The 22342-nt window shown below is 46.2% G+C and overlaps 1 protein-coding gene across 1 annotated transcript; it reads left to right on the top strand.

The window, feature by feature from the left end:
- Window positions 1-48: 48 nt before the first annotated feature.
- On the top strand, window positions 49-20066 carry LOC137437656 (trafficking protein particle complex subunit 2B). Its single transcript, XM_078766110.1, has 4 exons — window positions 49-292; window positions 6020-6164; window positions 19030-19115; window positions 19795-20066. The coding sequence occupies exons 1-4, from the start codon at window positions 203-205 to the stop codon at window positions 19891-19893; spliced, it is 420 nt and encodes a 139-aa protein (XP_078622236.1). The 5' UTR covers window positions 49-202; the 3' UTR covers window positions 19894-20066.
- The last annotated feature ends 2276 nt before the right edge of the window (window positions 20067-22342 follow it).

Below are 22342 nucleotides of genomic sequence, written 5' to 3'. Positions count from 1 at the left end.
AAGTGGATCCGTTCAGGCGGGAACGCTTCTGCGAAGTGTCATTCGTTCTGTGTTGCGAGTTACGTAGGCGGAAGTGGTGATCGGTCGGTGATTGACGTCTGACGTTTCTTGTTTTTTCGGCGCGACCAGCGAAGAGCAAGAGCTTCATTGCGGCGAGTATTTTGTCGGATTAAAACTAAAAGGGCGTCATTTCGCCTGAGAAATGGGAAGTTTTTACTTTGCGATTGTTGGACATCATGATAATCCCGTGTTCGAGATGGAATTCGCCACACAGAACAAAACGGACACCAAGGTAAGCACCATTCCTTTCTACTGAATACTGTACACCGCACATCCGTTTCTACTGTAGCTTGTGGGAGAGGGTGTATGTATATCAGGATAACAGGTATACCAGGATAACACCTGTTTTACTGCACAGACACACCATTTTACTGTACGGCAATCACCCGCTTCTACTGCACAGCACTCACCCGTTTTAGTACTTTTACTGTACGGCTCGCACCCGCTTCTACTGAACGGCGAGCACCCGTTTATACTGTACGACAAGTGCCCGTTTATACTGTACAGCGAGCACCCGTTTCTACTGTAGCTTGTGGGAGAGGGTGTATGTATACCAGGATAACACCTGTTTTACTGCACAGACACCATTTTACTGTAGGGCAATCACCCGTTTTACTGTACAGACGCACCCGCTTCTACTGTACGGCGAGCAACAGTTTCTACGATACGGCGAACACCCGTATCTACTGTTCGGCTAGCACCAGTTTTACTGTAAGGTGAGCACCCGTTTTACTGTACGGTGAGCACCCGTTTTACTGTACGGCGAGCACCCGTTTCTACTGTACGGCGAGTACCCGCCCTACTGTACGGTGAGCACCCGCTCTACTGTACGGCTAGCACCCGCATCGACTGTACGGCTGGCACCCGCATCGACTGTATGGCTGGCACCTGCTTCTACTGTACGGCTAGCACCCGTTTATACTGTACAGCTCGCACCCGCTTATACTGTATGGCTAGCACCCGCTTCTACTGTACGACTCGCACCCGCTTCTACTGTATGCCTAGCACCCGTTTCTACTGTACGACTAGCACCCGTTTCTACTGTACGGCAAGTGCCCGTTTCTACTGTACAGTGAGCACCCATTTCTTCTGCACAGCGAGCACCCGTTTCTACTGCACAGCGAGCACTCGTTTCTACTGTCCGGCTGGCAACCTTTTCTACTGTATGACGAGCAACCGTTTCTACTGTACGGCGAGCACCCGGTTTACTGCATGGGGAGCACCCGCTCTACTGTACGGCTATCACCCACATTTACTGTACGGCTAGCACCCGCTTCTACTGTACGGCTAGCACCCGCTTCTACTGCACGGCTAGCACCCGTTTCTACTGTATGGCAAGTGCCTGTTTCTACTGTACAGCGAGCACCCATTTCTACTGTATGGCAAGTGTCCGTTTCTACTGCACAGCAAGCACCCATTTCTACTGTACGACAAGCACCCGTTTTACTGTATGGCGAGCACCCGCTCTACTGTATGGCTAGCACCCGCATCGACGATACGGCTAGCACCCGCTTGTACTGTATGGCTAGCACCCACTTGTACTGTACGGCTAGCACCCGCTTCTACTGTACAGCTAGTACCTGCTTCTACTGTACGGCTCGCACCCGCTTGTACTGTATGGCTACCACCCGTTTCTATGTACGACTGGCACACATTCAGACTGTACGGCAAGTGCCCGTTTCTACTGTACAGTGAGCACCCGTTTCTACTGTACAGCGAGCAACCGTTGCTACTGTAGCTTGTGGTAGAGTGTGTATGTATACCAGGATAACACCTGTTTTACTGCACAGACACACCATTTTACTGTATGGCAATCACCCGTTTCTACTGTACAGCACTCACCCATTTTACTGTACAGATGCACCCGTTTCTACTGTACGGCTGGCAACCGTTTCTGCTGTACGGCTCGCACCCGCTCTACTGTACGGCTAGCACCCACATCGACTGTACGGCTAGCACCCGCTTCTACTGTACGGTTCGCACCCGTTTCTACTGTACAGCTAGCACCCACTTCTACTGTACGGCCAGCACCAGTTTCTACTGTAGGACAAGTGCCTGTTTCTACTGTACAGCGAGCGCCCATTTCTACTGTACAGCGAGCATCCGTTTGTACTGTAGCTTGTGGGAGAGGGTGTATGTATACCAGGATAACACTTGTTTTACTGCACAGACACATCATTTTACTGTACGGCAATCACCCGCTTCTACTGTACAGCACTCACCCGTTTCTACTGTATGACGAGCACCCGTTTTAATGTACGGCGAGCACCCGCTCTACTGTACGGCTAGCACCCGCATCTGTACGGCGAGCACCCCTTCTGTACGGCGAGCACCCATTCCCATTTTTACTGTATGACGAGCACCCGTTGTACTGTATGGCAAGCACCCTTCTACTGTACGGCAAGCACCTCTTCTACTGTACAGCGAGCACCCCTTAAACTGTATGACGAGCACCCTTCCACTGTACGACAAGCACCCACTTGTACTGTATGGCTAGCACCAGTTTCTACTGTATGGCGAGCACTTGTTTCTACTGTACAGTGCGCACCCGTTTTTACTGTACAACGAGCACCATTTTCGACTATGGCGAGCACCAGTTGTACTGTACGCCGAGCACCATTCTACTGTATGGCGAGCACCCGTTTCTACTGTATGGCGAGCACCCGCTTCTACTGTATGGTGAGCACCCGTTTTTACTGTACAGCGAGCACCATTTTCGACTATGGCGACTGGCGAGCACCAGTTTCTACTGTACGGCTAGCGCCCGTTTCGACTGTATGGCTAGTGCCCGTTTCTACTGTACAGCTAGCGCCCGTTTCTACTGTACTGCTAGCACCTGTTTCTACTGTACGGTGAGTGCCTGCTTTACTGTACAGACACCCATTTTATTGTACAGCGCGCACCCGTTAATATACAGTCACGTGAAAAAGTAAGTACACCCCATGTAAAGTTTTGACTTTTTCAACATATGTCAACATACAGCCATTTGATCTTCATCTATCTATAATTCCAGTAATCTCTGTACGTTTGTACGTTTGTACGTTTGTACGTTTGTTTGTCTGTGACCGCTGTTTCTCGACAACTACCGGTCCGATATACTTGAAACTTGCCAGGTATATTGCTGGGGACCCGAGGATGTGCCTTTTCAAGGTTTGAAATTAATCGGACAAGTACTTACCGAGCTATGGCGATTTAGCCGTTCGCCGTTCGCTTTGGCTTTGCGAATGGACCAAACCATTCATGTAAATAGAGGGGGGGGGGGGTGTTCTGTGGTCGTTCGCTTTGGCTTTGCGAATGGACCAAACCATTCATGTAAATAGAGGGGGGGGTTCTGTGGTCGTTCGCTTTGGCTTTGCGAATGGACCAAACCATTCATGTAAATAGAGGGGGGGGTTCTGTGGTCGTTGCGAATGGACCAAACCATTCATGTAAATAGAGGGAGGGGGGTTCTGTGGTCGTTACTGCCACGTGGTTTCAAAGTTTTTTTTTGTTGTTGTTGTTTGCACGCATGTTTTTTTGCACCCACGTACGGGCACGCCCTAGGATGTTTACACACACACACCCCTACACAAATATTTTTTTTTTTTTTTTTTTGGCAAGGAACGGGCACCCACGTACGGGCACGTCCTAGTCTATCTATAATTCCAGTAATCTCTGTGTGTCTGTATGCGACCGCTGTTTCTCGACAACTACCGGTCCGATATACTTGAAACTTGCCAGGTATATTGCTGGGGACCCGAGGATGTGCCTTTTCAAGGTTTTAAATTAATCGGACAAGTAGTTACCGAGCTATGTCCAAAAAACGATTCAACCAATCAGAGAGCAGCGAGCTATCACGTGTGCCGAACGTGCCGAACAGACTCTGCCTCGGACGGCACATTTGAGAGCGTATTCATTTATTTCACGTTGGCAAACTATGTTGGCGTTAAACTATGTTTTAAAACTAATTAAAACTAATTTGCGATTCTTTCGCTTTCCTGCGCGTTTGTGCACGCTATGGCGATTTCTTTACCAAACTCCGCAAGCCGTTCGCTTTGGACCAAACCATTTCATGTAAATAGAGGGGGGGGGATTGTCACCGTACTCGCAAGCCGTTCGCTTTGGACCAAACCATTTCATGTAAATAGAGGGGGGGGATTGTCACCGTACTCGCAAGCCGTTCGCTTTGGACCAAACCATTTCATGTAAATAGAGGGGGGGGATATAATTTTAGATATATATATAGTACGGGCATGCCCTAGTTTCAACAATATTGATAGATAAAGGTGATATAATATAACAAATTATCATGAAACATTTACATTTTGTAGTCCATTGTATAATTTAAATAAACATAAATGCAAATTTCGCATGTGGAAAAAGTGAGTACACCCTTGGCTCTAATAGGTGGTATTGCCCCCTTTGGCAGAAACAACCTCAAGTAGGCGTTTCTTATAACTGTGCACCAGTCTCTGACATCGACTGCGAGAAAGTTTTGCCAACTCCTCCATGCAGAATTCTTTCAGCTGTGCGATGTTTGAGGGGTTTCTTGCATGCACAGCTCGTTTCAAATCCCCCCACAACATATCGATGGGATTTAGATCCGGGCTTTGACTTGGCCATTCCAGAACCCTCCATTTCTTTCTTTCCAGCCATTCCTTGGTGGATTTACTGGTATGTTTAGGGTCATTTTCATGTTGCAAGGTCCACCTTCGGTTGAGCTTCAACTTTCCGACAGATGGCCTCACATTATCCTCAAGCACCCTCTGGTACAATAAAGAATTCATAGTGGATTCTATGATGGTGAGCTGCCCAGGCCCTGATGCAGCAAAGCTGCCCCAAACCATAATATTTCCACCACCATGCTTTACAGTTAGTATCAGGTTCTTGTGGACAAATGCTATCTTTGGTTTTCGCCAAACATGTCTTCTGGTACTGTGGCCAAATAGCTCTACCTTTGACTCATCTGTCCAGAGCACATTGTTCCAGAAGTGCTGGTATTTGCCTAGGTGTTCATTGGCAAACTTTAGTTTTGCCCTGATGTTCTTTCTGGACAGCAAAGGTTTACTCCTGGTACACCTCCCATGTATATCAAATTTGTGCAGCCTCTTTCTAATGGTAGACTCGTGCACTTTGACATCAACAGTGGCAAGAGCTACCTGTAGGTCCCGAGATGACATTCTGGGGTTCTTAGAGACTTCTTTCAGCATCTTGCGGTCTGCTCTCGGGATGAACTTGCTGGGGCGGCCTGTCCTGAACAAGTTGGCAGTTGGTTGGAATCTTCTCCACTTATAGATGATCTTCCGGACAGTCGAATGATTGATTTCAAATTGTTTGGAGATCTTTTTAAATCCCTTCCCAGACTCGTAGGCATCTATAACCTTCTTTCTGAAGGCCTCAGAGAGCTCTTTTGATCTAGGCATGGTGACGCCGCACATTTCAACAACAAAGAGCAAACCAAACGAAATGTCTGAGGTTTAAATAAGACAGGTTCCTCCAAGATCCTCTCTAACGATGTTCTAATCATTTGCACCTGAGGTGGTGCACCTGATTCTAATTTTAGGTATTTGAAGTCGTGATAAATGTAGGGGTGTACTTACTTTTTCCACATGCGAAATTTGCATTTATGTTTATTTAAATTATACAATGGACTACAAAATGTAAATGTTTCATGATATTTGTTATATTATATCACCTTTATCTGTCAATATTATTGAAATGAAGATCAAATATCTGTATGTTGAAATATGTTGAAAAAGTCAAAACTTTACATGGGGTGTACATTCTTTTTCACGCGACTGTACAATGAGGGCTTTATTTTTTGCTTGATGGCATCATTGCTGTCTGCACAATATTCCGTTATTAAACTGTATATTACATTCCATTTGTGTTTAACTAGAGTATAACTACAATTTTGCCGTACAGTGCACGTACCATTTTATGAATGTTGCTGTTGAATGCACCTCGCTTGTGTATGCAGGAAGATTACCGACACCTGAACCAGTTCATAGCACATGCAGCTTTGGACCTGGTTGATGAACAGATGTGGACGACGAACAACATGTACCTGAAAATGGTGGACAAATTCAACGAGTGGTTTGTGTCTGCCTTTGTGACCGCCAGCCATATCCTTTGTAAAACGATTATTTGTGAAATGGTGCAATTCTACAGAACCACAAGTCGTGGCCAAGACAAAAGATCAGTGAGACAAACCATGTCCTGAGTGCATCATGTGTGGAGACCCTTTACAGCTATGTACCATGTTCACCTCACACGAATCCAGCCACGTAATGGCCGGCTCGGGTTCTTCACTCACATTGCACTCCAACGGCACTCGCCCTCTTGAGCTACCACAAAGTTTGCCTTCCAGAGTGGGTACAGCGGGAGCCTCATGATACTCAATTCGGTGGAGTAGTGTATTGGATACCCTTTATTCAAGTGACAAACCCAATTTAAGAGACATAGAGATCGGAAACAACCCTTTACTGCATCCATTACGTATGTGCCAGCTAAAACATTTAAACAGCGTTGGTTGATGGTGTAGATAATGCATGTAAAGAGTGTAGTGTGATTCTTCTGTAATCATGCGACCATCACTCATGCACCCCATCGATCATTCAAACTTCTATTTTAAAATGAGCAAAGGTGCCCAGCGTTGTCAAAGAAGGTAGAGTCCCTCCTCGCACCTCTTCCTGTCCTTCATCCCACCCGTTTGCCTGCCTCCTCCCCCCCAGTGCCATAGAATACTTGAGTTTGGCAAACTTAACAATAGGTGCCTTATTGTTACCCAACTATTCACGTTTGTGTAATGGCAATGATGTACTATTGGAACCTTTTCAAACGATTAGACTTTTACAGACCTTTTACTTCAGACATTTTAACCCCTTTGGACCTTTACCAACCGTTGACTCTTCAACCCTTTGAGCTTTAACTTTTGACCCTTAAGATAATAATAATAATAATAATAATACATTTATTTTATATAGCGCTTTTCAAGAAGCCCAAAGGCGCTTTGACAGAGTACAAAAAACAAGTGCAAAAAGACAAAAATCAATAAGTAAATAATCAAAGCAAAAGGAAGGAGAAGGAGAAGAGATAGTCAGGGGTTAAATGCTGTGGGTTAAATGTTGAATGCAGTGTTGAACAGGTGGGTCTTGAGTGATGTTTTGAATGTGGTGAGTGAGGAGGAGTCTCTGATGGTGTGAGGTAGTGAGTTCCAGAGGGTGGGAGCAGCGATGGAGAAGGCCCTGTCCCCCCAGGATCTGAATTTGGTCCGGATGGGGGGGGGGGGGGTCAGGAGGTTGGTACCAGCAGAGCGGAGGTTGTGGGTGGGAGTGTGTCTGGAGAGGAGGTCAGTCAGGTAGGATGGGGCCAGGTTATGGAGGGCTTTGTAGGTCAAGAGGAGGATTTTGTACTGGATTCTCTGGGGGATGGGGAGCCAGTGAAGCTTATAAAGGACGGGGGTGATGTGGTCACGGGTCCGGGAATGGGTGAGTAGACGGGCAGCGGAGTTCTGAATGTATTGGAGTTTATTGTTGATTATTGAGGGTGAACCATAGAGGAGGCTGTTGCAGTAGTCCAGACAGGAGGTGATGAAGGCGGTGATGAGGGTTTCTGCAGCCGTGGAGGAGAGGGATGGACGGAGACGGGCGATGTTTTTCAGGTGAAAGAAGGCTGTCTTTGTGATTTGTTTAGTGTATTTGTCGAAGGAGAGGGTTTGATCAAAGATGATGCCAAGATTCCGGATGTGAGGGGTGGTGGATACTGGGAAACCGTCAATGTTGAGGGCGAAGTTATGGGTGGATTTGGTGAGCGTTTTTGGGCCAATGATGATTATTTCAGATTTATCATAGTTAAGTTTGAGGAAGTTGATTTGAAGCCAGGATTTTATTTCAGGGATGCAGTTTGTCAGGATAGAGTGGGTGGCGGTGGAGATGGACCTGGTGGAGATGAAAAGCTGGATGTCATCGGCGAAGCAGTGGAATTGGAGACCATGACGGCGCATTAAGTGACCAAGGGGGGACAGGTACAGGATGAAGAGGAGGGGGCCAAGAACTGAACCTTTGGGGAGGGGAGCAGTGGGGGATTTGCAGTTATTGATGGAGATGAACTGGCATCTGTCAGAGAGGTATGATTTGATCCAAGAGAGGGCAGTGCCGGTAATGTTAAAGGTGGTTTCAAGTCGGGTGAGGAGGATGGTGTGATTGATGGTGTCAAAGGCGGCGCTGAGGTCGAGGAGGATGAGAATGTTGAGGTTGCCGGCGTCAGAGGAGAGGAGAAGGTCGTTGGTGATTTTGAGGAGAGCAGTTTCAGTACTGTGGTTGGAGCGGAATCCGGATTGGAATGTTTCATACAGGTTATTGGCAGAGAGGTGATGTTTGAGTTGAGTGGCTACAGCGCGTTCCAAAACTTTTGACAGAAAGGGTAGGTTGGAGATGGGTCTGAAGTTGTTTAGGGTGTCAGGGTTTAGTCCAGGTTCTTTCAGAATGGGGGTAACAGCACCTATTTTGAGGGATGGTGGGACAATGCCTGTAGACAGGGAGGAGTTTATTGTTGCAGTGATAAGTGGAGAGAGAGCAGGAAGGGAGGCCTTGACAAAGCTGGAGGAGATGGGGTCAAGAGTGCAGGTGGCAGTTTTCATTCCTATGAGGAGTTCAGAGAGGTCAGTAGGGGAGACTGGGGATAACTGAGACAGAGGTTGGCAGGATAAGGGGGGGGGGGGCAGGTGGTTTGAGGGGGAGCGGGTGCAATGGTGGTTAAGCTGTTGTAGATGTTGTCAATTTTGCTTTGGAAGAATGAAAGGAAGGAGATGCAGTTTTCTACTGTGAATGACTGGGTGGTGGTGTTCAGGGGGCTGAGGAGTTTGTTTATTGTAGAGAAGAGTGCTTTTTGGGTTTCCAGAGCCAGAGTGGATAATTTGAGAGTAGTAGGCGGAGCGGGCGCGGGAGAGGGCATCTTTGTAGTGCTGTAGGTGGTCCTTGTAGGCTTGGGAGTGAATTGTGAGACCTGTTTTATTGCAGAGTCTTTCAAGTTGGCGAGCACGAGTTTTCATCAGGCGGAGTTCAGGGGTAAACCAGGGAGCAGAATGGGTGAAAGAAACTGTTTTGGTTTTTATAGGTGCAAGCTGGTCAAGGCAGGAGGAGAGAGTGTGGTTGTAGTAGTCAGTGAGGTCAGAAGGGGTGTGGAGGTCAACGAAGGGAGAAGTGGACATTTTTTCAGAGAGGGTGGATGAGAATGAGGTAGGTGAAAGAGTGTTTAGCTTACGGAAGTTGATAGTGCGATAATGCCTTGGTGCTGGGGTGTGGATGTTGATGGTCATAGTGATGGCTAAGTGGTCAGAGAGGGTGAGGTCGGAGCCAGAGAGATGGTGCAAAATTAATCCAGTAGAGCAGACAAGGTCCAGAATGTGCCCACAGTTATGGGTAGGAAAGTTGACATGTTGAGTGAGGTTAAAGCAGGTGAGTAAATCAGTGAAGTCAGTGGTTATTGTGGAGTCAGTGGAGTCCATGTGGATATTGAAATCACCGAGGAGGAGGCTTGAGGGGGAGAGGGAACAGAGCTGGGTCAGAAAGTAGGAGAAGTCAGACAGGAATGATGGGTGTGGTTTGGGAGGGCGGTAGACGACAGCCATGACTGACTGCGTGTGACCAGAGAGTTTAAAAGCCAGGTGTTCAAATGATGGAGCAGATGAGATGGAGATGAGGCTGGTCTTGATGTCCTGTCGGTGTATTACGGCAATTCCACCACCTCGGCCCTCCGAGCATGGTTTATTGATGTATGAATATCCATTGGGTGTAGTGAGGTTGAGTGAGAAGTCGTCCAGAGGTTGTTGCCAGGTTTCAGTGAGACAGAGAAAGTCCAGTTTATCATCCAGAATGTAGTCGTTCAGGATGAGGCTTTTGTTGTTGAGGGACCGGGTATTGAACAGAGTGAGCTTCATGTTTGTTTGTACGGTGGGGATGAACTCAGGTGATTTAGCCTGGGTTTGCAGACAGGAGGTGCGATCGTGTGCGTTGCTGTGACCAGGTGCGCTGGGACGATGAGTGGGTGTGTGCTGAGCCGACCAGAGTACGGGAATGAAGTGACCTGTTTGTAAGTAAACAAACTTACGACCAGAGCCTCTATGAATATATCTGGGTCGTCGCAGGAGTCCGTGGTATTTGATTGCTGAGATGCATGATGGGGTGGAGTAAGTGTTGAGCAGAAGTAGCCTTGCAGCGGAGTACCTTAGAGCCATGTCAGGCAGGAGCGAAGGGGACGAGGACAAGGCCAAGGTCGAGGAGGACGAGTAGGCCTTGCCAGTGGAAGCGGCTTGCCAGAAGCGGCGAGCAAGACAGTAAAGGCCGAAGCGGCAGACGAGGCGCAGGACAGTTCGGGAGCGGGCCTGAGGCAACGGTGGAAGAGCCGGGCAGGCGAAGCCAGGAGCAGAGCCGGGACCGAGCAGAGAGCAGACCAACGGCCAAAAAGCCGCCACGACCACCAGAAAAGCAGACTATGTACAATGACCCAGTCGGAGAAGCGGCGAGCAAGACAGTAAAGGCCGGAGCGGCAGACAAGGTGCGGGACAGTCCGGGGGCGGGCCTGAGGCAACAGTGGAAGAGCCGGGCAGGCGAAGCCAGGAGCAGAGCCAGGACCGAGCAGGGAGCAGACCCAACGGCCAAAAAGCCGCCACGACCACCAGAAAAGCAGACTATGTACAATGACCCAGTCGGAGAAGCGGCGAACAAGTTACGCCAGTGTCCTCTCCAGACCGGACCGGAAGCGGGAGTTCCTTTATACTCTTTAACCGCTCAATACCCTGAAGACACTTTGGACCCTTTAACCCCTCAAGACACCTGAGACACTCGAACCCTATTAGGCCCTTTGCTGTGAGCCTAGCTTCTTGTCCCCCGTCGCACCGCGGAGCGAAAGGGGGACTATGGTTTTCCCCTCCGTGCGAACGTGCGTGCGTGCGTAAGCGAAGGACCGAATTCTAATTTGGTGTGTGGGTGCAACCCACGTCAAAATCCAAGATGGCCACCGCCATGTATGTCTGAACCTTGTAAGCGGAATATCTTGTAAAATAAGCGAAGTACCAACTTCTAATCTGGTGTGTGGGTGTATCTAGGCATAAGGAAGAACGCTTTTGAAAATTGGGTCGCCATGTCAAAATCCAAGATGGCCACCGCCATGTATGTCTGAACCTTGTGAGCGGAATATCTTGACAAATAAGCGAAGTACCAACTTCTAATCTGGTGTGTGGGTGTATCTAGGCATAATGAAGAACGCTATTGAAAATTGGGTCGCCACGTCAAAATCCAAGATGGCCGCCACCATATAGATGTCTGAACCTTGTGAGCGAAATATCTTGAAACATAAGCAAAGTACCAACTTCTAATCTGGTGTGTGGGTGTATCTAGGCATAAGGAAGAACGCTATTGAAAATTGGGTCGCCACGTCAAAATCAAAGATGGCCGCCACCATATACATGTCTGAACCTTGTGAGCGAAATATCTTGAAAAATAAACGAACTACCTAATCAGGTGTGTGGGTGTATCTACGCATAAGGGAGAACGCTATTGAAAATTGGGTCGCCACGTCAAAATCCAAGATGGCCGCCGCCATGTATGTCTGAACCTTGTGAGCGGAATATCTTGAAAAATAAGCGAAGTACCAACTTCTGATCTGGTGTGTCGGTGTATCTACACATAAGGAAGAACGCTATTGAAAATTGGGTCGCCACGTCAAAACCTAAGATGGCCGCCACCATATATATGTCTGAACCTTGTGAGCGAAATATCTTGAAAAATAAACAAACTACTAACTTCTAATCTGGTGTGTGGGTGTATCTACGCATAAGGGAGAACGCTATTGAAAATTGGGTCGCCACGTCGAAATCCAAGATGGCCGCCTTGCGTCTTCCAATTTGTCAACTCACATCACTTCAACGACGGGGGACCTAGGCGTAACGCTTGTTTTTTTTCTAATAAAGACATATTCTGTCATTTTAAAACCACCAAAGTGTGTATTAGGTTTCCCTGTTTCATAAAATGTATCGTTTGATACGTATAATGCTTTAAAACTGTTTTTTTTTTTTGTTTGTTTTTTAACCTCAGAAGAGATATCAACATTTAGCTCAGCGAATGTCAATATTTGATGTCAGTGTCAGTATTTGATGAACTTATAAAGACTTAGTTCCAGATTTGTCAATGGCTGAGGTATATTAACAAACGAATAAAACAGATTTGGCAAAATTCCAACTTTTTTTCTAAAAGATCGCATATTCACCCAGGGTTGTGAGAGGCTAAAGAAGAAGAAACCTTGCATGGGCTTCCCAGACCAAATAAATAATTCTGGTTCTGGCTCTGCGATCTTCAGGTTTATTACTCCCGCTAGGGAGTAATGCAATGCATTCGATCGTGTCCGTCCGTGTGTGTGTGTTCGTATGTTCGTGTGTTCGTGTGTTTGTGAACAAGATATCTGGAAAAGTTCTGAACGGATTTGGATGAAAGTTGGTGGGATGATTGCCCTTGGGATAAGGAAGGATTGATTCGTTTTTGGTGAAGCTCAGGATATTATTCTGGATCCAGGAATTTTTTGGGGAATTTTTTTTGGGAAAGATTTTTTCTGTTTTACTGCATGAAAGCTTTTATTCTTATTCTTAAATGATGTTTTTCTCCTCTAATTCCGAGATATATCAAAATAAATTATCTGACAGTTAGGGCTTATTTTCGATTTCATTTATTGTTTTGGGGAGAGGGGATGTTAAACAAAACGTATTATTCCAACTAAACCCACGGCGGGAGTATGCGCTCTACTGAGTGGCGTTCTAGTTGTTCTTAGAAATAATTAGATTTCAAGCAGGTGATTCTCCTTTACTTTGGAATTGAACTCACCTGTAGTGAGTTGCAGGAGCTTGCAACATAAAGATCACTCATTCAACCAGTTTGAACAGAGAAAAGGAGTCATTCTGCTGTTTTGTGTCACTGTGTGTACCAGTACCACAATGAGCATGGAGAAAAGAAAGAAAACCAGAGAATTGTCTGAGGACGTCAGACACAAGATTGTAGCCAAGCATGGACTCTCTCAAGGCTACAAGTCCATCTCCAGAGACATTGATGTTCCTGTGTCCACCGTACGCAATGTTATCAGGAAGTTTAAGGCCCATGGCACTGTAGCCAACATCCCTGGACGTGGCCACAAGAGAAAACTTGATCTAAGATTGCAGCGAAGGGTTGTTCGAATGGTGGAGAAAGCACCTCAATCAACTGCCAAACAGATTCAAGTTGACCTTCAGACACAAGGTACGACAGTTTCAACTCGCACCATCCTGTCACCAACTCGATGAAAGGGGGTTCTCTGGTAGGAGATCTAGGAGGACCCCACTGCTGAGAGAGAGACAAAAGAAAGCCTGACTGGAGCTTCCCAAAACACACCTGAACAAGCCAAAATCCTTCTGGGAGAATGTCCTGTGGACAGATGAGACCAAATTAGAGCTTTTTGGTAAAGCACATCATCTCTATGTTTGCAAAACAACAAAATGAAACCTTAAAAAAAAAACACCTTCCCTACAGTCAAACATGGAGGAGGTTCAGTGATGTTTTGAGGTTGCTGTACTGCCCCTGGCACTGGGTGCCTTGAATGTGTGCATGGCATCATGAAATCGGGAGATAACGATGGCATTTTGGAGCGCAATGTTGAAACCAGTGTCAAAAAGCTGTGTCTCCGTCGAAGGGCATGGGTCTTGCAGCAGGACAATGACCCCAAAACACACTTCAAAAATCACACAGGAATGGTTCAAGACAAAACGCTGGACTGTTCTGAAGTGGCCAGCAATGAGTCCAGATCTAAATCCCATTGAACACCTGTGGGGAGATCTGAAAACAGCAGTAAGGAGAAGGCACCCTTCAAATCTGGGAGAACTGGAGCAGTTTGCAGAATAAGAGTGGGACAAACTGCCAGTAGAGAGGTGTAGGAAGCTCATTCATGGCTATCGGAAGCGCTTGACTGCATTTATTTTGTCCAAAGGCTGTGCTATCAAATATTAAGTCTCGGGTGTCAATAATTTTGTTAATGCCTTTTTTATTTATTTAAAAGGATATATTAAGTTATGAATCAAAAACAAAGGTTCTGTCATATTAACAGTGAAATAATGAGTTGTGGAGACCACATTATTTTGTCAACTTCAACTTATTTTTCGAGACAATTTTGAGTTATTTGAGAAAAGTGCAATGGTGCCAATATTTTTTGCCACTACTGTATGCCAATTCACAGACAAGGTTTCTTTTAATTCAGCTTACCTTTGCTGAAACAAAACATCACCATCACACGTCAAATTCCATAACATTTCTTAGTTTTATACAACAACAACAACAGGCATTTTAAGGCCATTTTCCCTGCTAGAGCGGCATTCATTTCCTAGCATTCATTTCCATCACTCTTCTCAACCAGTCACTTTCATCCTTCCTCAACACATGACCAAACCATCTCAACCTGTTTCTCTTCACAGCATCCATTACAGACTCTATTTCCATCATCTTTTGCAATTCATCATTTGTCTTCCTCTCTCTCAACGAAACTCCACACATCCACCGAACCATTCACATTTCCACCCTTTCCAGCCTTCGTTGCTGCTCTACGTTCATTACCCATGTCTCGCTCCCATAAATCATAACACTTCTCACACATGCAGCATACACCTTTCCCTTCAGCTTCAACGACACTTTTATACAGTAGTAATATTGCTTTGATGCATGTGATGTATGATTCACTCATGATTCTGTGTGGTCCCTTGTCTGTAATAATAAGCAAAGTTACATTACATGCATGTTGGCACATACAGATTATTTTATTATTTTGACCACAACTTGTCTTGCATTCATTATGGAAAAGATTCCCCATTATAAGATCGTATTATCACCATCTGTGTGATTAATTTTCGCTCTTTCACGAGCCTCGATCTTGTATACAAAAAAAAAAAAAAAAAAAAAAAAAATCCTGGTGTTGGGCTAGCGGCTAGGGTGCCGGCTTAGGATCCTAGGATCCTTGGTTCGAATCTCGGTCGATCGCTGAATGAACGCCAGGGGGGTTGACTCAGCCTGTCATCCTTCCGAGGTCGGCAAATTGAGTACCAGTTCACTGGTAATTCCCTGCTTGTCGTTAAAGGCGGCAAAAAGGGTTGGCGTCAGGAAGGGCATCCGGCCGTAAAACATTGCTTCAAAAAGGGGACCGAAAAACAACAACAACCACGGTCCCCGAAAAAGGCCAACCCCCGCTTTGCGGGGAAAAATGGCCTCTAAAGGTGGTTATTTTATATATTTATATATTATCATAACACAGGATGTCACGTGATGCAACTCATGATTCTACTTGGACTGTAATCGCTAATTTCAGCACTAAATTGGTAAGCGGTGTGGCGAGAAAGAACAGTTAAAACTACAACGGCACTCAGTAGAGCGCATACCTCCGCCAGGCTGAACAGTTTGTATTGTATCCCACTGATAGGCCGGATCTGGATCTGGATCTTAACCACAATCTAATCGGCTTGTTCTTGTCACCTTAACCAACTCATCTACCAAGTTTTGTCATAACCCATCCACAACTTTTTGAAATATCATGTTTTATATCGTTTTTGGTCTCATCTTTCAATGGTGAAGAATCACTTTTTAAAAATTATCATATCCAGATTCGGATCTTCACCAAAATCGAATCAATTCGGCCTCGTCACAAACCCAATCTGTCCACCAATTTTCATTTGAAGCCATCCACGACTTTTTGAGACATTCTGGTCACAGACAAACAAACGGGTGAAAATATAACCATAGCAACCATCCACCTTCGGTGGCGAAGGTAACAAATAACAGGTGAATACTTGTCAACCCTCGACTCTGATTCTGCAACTGGTCCTGACGGCATCAGCCCACGGGTCCTAAAATCATGTTCTTCCGCTCTTTCACTCCCTCTCTCTGTTCTCTTCACCCTCTCATTTGCTCAAGGTCATCTGCCATCTGCTTGGAAATCAGCCAACATCACCGCTTTGCACAAAAAAGGTGCAAAAACAGATCCTAGCAACTACAGACCAATCAGCCTTCTCCCAATTATCAGCAAAGTCATGGAATCCATCATTGCTTCAGATATGAAATCCTTCCTCTTCTCCAATGGCTTGATCTCTGACCATCAATTTGGTTTCAGACCTGGTCACTCGACTCTGGACATGCTGCTTCTGCTTTCTCAACAATGGATGGAGGTCCTCAACGCCAAACAGGAAATTAGAGCTGTCTCCCTTGACATTTCACGTGCCTTCGATACGGTCTGGCACCCCGCTCTGCTCACCAAACTCTCCTCCTTTGGTATCCATGGAAATCTCCACGCATGGCTGGCGGACTTCCTCTCTAGTCGTAGTCAACGTGTGGCCTTGAATGGGTTTCTCTCATCTCCTCTTCCTGTTCAGGCTGGAGTTCCCCAAGGCAGTGTTCTGGGCCCTGTGCTTTTTCTGGTCTTCATCAATGATCTCTCTGACTCCCTTGAAAATCCTCTCTATCTCTTTGCTGACGACTCTACTCTCTGTCGCTCCATTCCTCATCCCTCAGATCGGCAGTCTGCAGCCTCCTCACTCTCTGCAGACCTGGACAAAATCACAGACTGGGCAAACAAGTGGAACATGTCTTTCAATCCTGACAAATCTCACACTCTTACGATGTCTCTCTGAAAAGACCGACTGGACAACCCTCCCATCCACTTTCTGAATAATCCTCTCCAAGAAGTTCTGTCACTCAAGCTTTTGGGTCTCACTATCTGCCATGATCTTTCCTGGGAAAACCACATTTCAAATCTGGCCTCCAAAGCCAGTCGCCGACTGGGCATCCTCCATCGTGCGAAGTCCTTGGTACACCTGAGCTCCTCACCACTTACAAGGCTTTCATCCGCAGCTCTATGGAATACTGCTCTCCCCTCTGGTCTGGTGCTCCTGCCTCACACCTAGCTCGTCTTCACGCTGTTGAAACCAAAGCATTCAGAATCATTGGAATCCCCCGCGATGAAGCTAACTCCAAGGGCCTTTCACTCACTCACCGCAGGCAGGTGGGTGGTCTTTCCATCTTCTACCGACTCCTCTCTGGCCTTGCCCCCCCCCCCAGCTCTCTCTCTCTGGGCTCTGTCCCCCAAAATATTCCTACAGGTCACACAAGATCTGCCTGCAACCCTCTTATGGTTAAACTGCCAAAATCAAGACTCTCTGCTCACCTTCACTCCTTCATTCCTCTTTTCTCCCGCCTCTGGAACAAACTCCCTCACTCTCTTCAATCCCACTCCACCCTCCAGGTCTTTAAAACAGCTGTTCACCACCATCTCTTATCTTCCCCCATCCAAAACCTTGATCTTTTCTACCCCCGCTAATTTCACCCAAAATCCTACACGTTTTTTTTTTTTTTTAAAATACCAACCTCTGTCCTGGAAGTCCTTGGTACCCTTGTGTTTTATACCTCTCCCCCCACCCCCCCCCCATCTTGTCTTCCGCTTGTCTTCCATGTTTTATACCTCCCCCCCCCCCCCCCTTCCCACGCCTCCTCCCCCCAAGCCCTCTCCCTCCCACACTTCTCCCTGCTCTCAAATGTTGTGTTTGTGTGCTTCCCCTTCTCTCCCCATCTTGTCTTCCGCTCCCTCTTTTTATATATTTTGTTATACACGCCAATCCCAACCTATTTAATACTTTGAAATAAACGCAATCTGTGTCCGTCATACAGAGGGAATTTTAAAAACAGATGGTTCATATCTTCAGGTTTCCTACAAGTATCGCAGGTCCCAGTAGAGTGACACTCTTTCCTATTAAGGTATCAATTAAGACGACAGAGCAAGAGAGATAACAGCCTTTCTTAAATAATAAATACGCTTTGTTGTTGTACAGCCCCGGGACAGTTCTCTCAAACAAGCTCGCGGCATGGAGACAGCCAATCGATGTCGCCGAAGCGACACAGAGATCCCCCACATCCAGGATGGCGTACGCCCACCTTCACAAAGAGTTAGACAAAGAAAGAAAGAGACAAGCGGGAAAGAGCCGGTCCATGGGGACTGATGGGCACTCTGACCATGACTGCGCTGCCCTGATGAATCCAGGCAGCAAGGAAGAATGGGGAAGATTTGGCCCCAGACTTGGGCTGGGGAGTGGGGAGGGGGGGGGTACAGCCACCGCAAAGAGGCGTCCCGATAGTTGCAAATACGCTTAGTTGTAAGAATCGGTAACGTCATTAAAATTTCAGGTTTAACTCCAGATTTTGCAGTGTAATTTAGTCCACCAGCTCTGTTCCTCAAAACCGAAGATAGATTTCGATTCGAAGATAGACATCGATTATACACTTTTAATTAGCCCGTGAGAGGCCATCTTGGAAAGTCGCATCATATCATGCATAAAATCGCCCCAAGCTCCTAATTTGAAAACTATAGCACCTACAAAAGCAATGTATAACCGCGATTTATAGGAATGAAGATCGGGCATTCTATGATGTGAGTGGGGGAAAGTGAAAAATAAATTTTGAGTGCTTAATCATGCAGAAACCGGTGTGCAGCCTTTTCCAAGGCAAGGCGTTTTTGCACAGGCCGAAACGAAACGTAAGACCCCTGCAAGGGATAGCGGGTCTGACCAAGGATGAAGTCAGTTTTTGTTTTAATTTAATCATCCCATTAATTATCTTCAAAAGGGGTGTTTAAATTTACCCAAACACCCAGTTTTCATTCACGCACTCCCTTGGCGTTCCCTTCCTATGCATGCAAAGTTTCGGGCCGCTAAGTTTCATGGTTTTGGACTTGTGGAGGAGACACACTAACTAACTGACTGACTGACACACATTCTCTTTTATTATTATAGATGGATAAATATCAATCCATCTTCATGAACGTTTTGTTTTAAACCTTGGACTTGTCGTGCAAGTCGTTGTAACATCATGGTACTTTGTCTATTGTATAAGAAATGTACGAGTATAAGCTGTATGAAAGCTCTTCCTTATCTTAGTGCCACACACATGCGATTTGTCATGCTACACGACATCAGACATGAAGATGGCATCAAGAACTTTTTCAACGACGTGTACGAGTTGTACATTAAGGTGAGCCTTGGATTATTTTGTGTTACCAGGTTGGACCTTTATTGGTTTGGGATACTCGGTGATGTTTTCGTTTTAAATATACTTTTTACCTTTGTACTGTTGTACCACATCGGTTCTCCATTCCTCCTTTTGGCAAAATGGTTTTGTCGTGGCAAGCAGTGTTGTCACGTGTTTCTTTCTCAAAGTGTTCATCCAATGATGTGGTACAAGAAACCGGTACGAGTCGATGTTAAAACGAATGGCCGAACCCAGCACAATCACATCAGTGTCTGTGCCGACTCTTCCTGTTCTCGGCCAGGTTTGCGCCATTTCTATTTTCGTTGGGGAAGGGTTGGTTTCAGAGTAAGGGGCACGGTGGTGGTGATTTTGTTGGCAAGGCGAGCACTCTACCAGGCCAGCACGTGAGCCGCGGAACCCCGTGTGTTGCATTTTGACATTGCCTCAACAGCAGCCCTGAGTTTGGGCCAATTCTGTTACATTCTCATTGGCGTACTGCGTCTGCAGAGCGTCAGCACACTCTTTTCACACATCGCTTGTTATGTTATGAGTAAAACGAAATGCACGTGTTTTTGATTCTGGTTTTGGGTGTGCCATAAAATGTGACCCGTGTTTGTCCTTTCACACTTTCTTATAATTGAATTTGATATTGTTTTTAATTTTTACTTTTTTTTTTTGCAGTTTTGCTATGAATCCATTCTATGAACCCGACACGCCGATCAGATCCACGGCTTTCGAAAGGAAAGCTCAGTTTCTTGGTCGAAAGCATTTGACGGCGTGAGCTCCTCGTTCACCCTGTTTCGGATGTGCGATCCATTTTGCAGTAAATCGCCGCATGTCCACTCGTGATTGCTAAGGTGTTACGGTGAGCTATATGCCTTGCTACATCAGGATTTGCCTTGTGTGTGGCCAATTCGATATGGAAATAAAACGTTAGTGCTGTCTCACAGTGTACACAGCCTATTGCTTCGGTTTCTAGACGTCGTGCAAATCTATATGTCTCATTTGTGCCGTCTGCCTGTAATCCTTTTACGTACAATATGCCTTTCCAACGATGTCATAGACAAATGTAGTGTTAAGTTTGAACACGTGCACGCGAATGTGCTCGACCCATGGTTTTTATGGAGAGCTGTTGCAGATTTGGAGGAAGCTTTTTGGGGGGGGGGGGGGGGCAGCGTTACTGTGCCGTGCAAGCCCCCACACTAAACGATCCCCTACCCCTCCCTTGCTTGATCGTAGGGGCCTGCAAACAGTAATACTTCAAGTATCCAAGCCAGCTAGTGGCCACTTGGCCTGTCTAACCGTCGTGGCTGTCTTGTGTCTTAACTGCTTTGTTTCAGCAAAACATTTGCGGTCCATTTTGGTTGTTTATGGCCATAATCATGTGGTATGTATTTGTATTAAGTCTGTAGATAAAGTCGATTGATCATAACCAGAAATCTACTGTGTACGGTAATAGTGAACAAACATTGTTTTCTTACAGATACTCGTGCGTTCTCTGTTTTCTGTAACGATACTTTTTCCCATGCTCGTCAAATTTACAGAAAGGATGTATTTTGTTTGCTTGTTCTGTTAATAATAATAATAATAATAATAATAATATTATTATTATTATTACTAACAGAAAATCCCGTCAAAATGACGGGCGACTCTTGTATTTTCACACTACGAGGCCTTGAAAGGTCGAGCTGAACCCAAATTATGCACAAAATTTTCCTTTGTTAGAAAAATTGTTCATCCCTTTATTTGGGCAGTGTATAGGCCACAGACCACTGCCGTGATTGCTCCCGAAAATTATAAAAATAACCCACGTTACATACATGAAGTAAAAAACATGCCAATTGCTTTGTGTTTTATATAATACCTCGTGTTTATGTAGCACGGATAATTCCAATTGCCCTGGGCGCGTGTGGGCTGACACCAGAGGCCTGAGGCCTATGCACCTTCACAAAATGGTGGACGTATGATTATTATTATTATTTTTCAGGTTACATTTGTGGGTGGTCGGGCCAGCTGTCCAACCAATGAGCACAGAGGGGATATACATACCCACATTTATGCCATATCTCCATTATAGTATGATTAATAGCTATTCGAATCAAATGAGGCACAAATTGGTTTTTCCAAGTACAAATACTTTATTCCTGTGTAAACATTTTGCTTTGACAGAATGCATTCATTTTCACTTTGGTTATGTATTGAAGACTCTGTGAAGTAAATCGTTTCATTACACAATTGTTTCCCCTCTTAAGAATTGACATTGATTTGCATTCATTGGGAAGGGGTGGGGGAGGAATGGATGGCAGTAGTGGATGCTTGGAGTGGACAAGTTGGATACAGAGGGAAAATCTCAGGAGGGAAAACTGGAAATTTGGAAGGAGGAGGGATTGGGGGTGGGAGTGTGGGATGGGTGGGGGGGTCGGGAGGGATCTGTGGAATGGGGTTGTGTTTTGGGATGGGATGGGACGTGGGAACAAAGTCTTCATTTGAAACCCTCAGCATCATCCCGTTTTGGCCTTCTAACCTTGATACGATCAGCTAAAGTGGGCCACCAGAGGCACATACGCTTCCACATGCAGCAACTACAGTTGGATGCATGCGTACCCTTACCCCCAGTCAGTGAGAACACCCCCCAGTCAGTGAGAACACAAACTACAACAACAAAATAACAACAACAATCGGGGACGCCTATTCCTGGTGTTTGTACTCCCCTCCCCCCCCCCCCCCCCCAATGCACGTCGGGGGCCAAATCTTCCCCCATCCTTCCCTGCTGCCCGGATTTGTCAGGGTGACGCGGTCACTGTCAGAGTGCTGACCCGTCCCTATGGACCGGCCCTTTCCCTCTTGTCTCTGTCTTTCTTTCTCTCTCTGTCTCTCTTACTCTGCCGTGGCCCTGACTTCGTGAAGGCGAGGGTACACCATCCTTCGTGTGGGGGATCTCTGGGTCGCTCCGGCGAGATCCATTGGCTGTCTCCTTGACTCAGCCTTGTTCAAGCGTACTGTCCGGGCCTATACAACAACAACAACAACAACACCAAAAAAACAACGGCTTCCATTCCCCGAATCCACAGCACCGAAAAAAAAGTAGAGATGCATTCAAAGTGCACTGCCCCATGCCAAATAAGTAAATAACATATCCTCCAGCAAGCTACATTTCCAGGTCGCCTTCGGTACTCGGGGATGCCACTATGCAGCACATGGAGATGGATTTGGGAGGGAGCAGTGTGCAA

The sequence above is a fragment of the Myxine glutinosa genome, chromosome 12, assembly GCF_964187855.1.
Source record: "Myxine glutinosa chromosome 12, kmMyxGlut1.1, whole genome shotgun sequence".
NCBI lineage: Eukaryota > Metazoa > Chordata > Myxini > Myxiniformes > Myxinidae > Myxine > Myxine glutinosa.
Note: the sequence above shows the minus strand (reverse complement) of the source record. Positions and strands in the feature narration are given on the sequence as shown.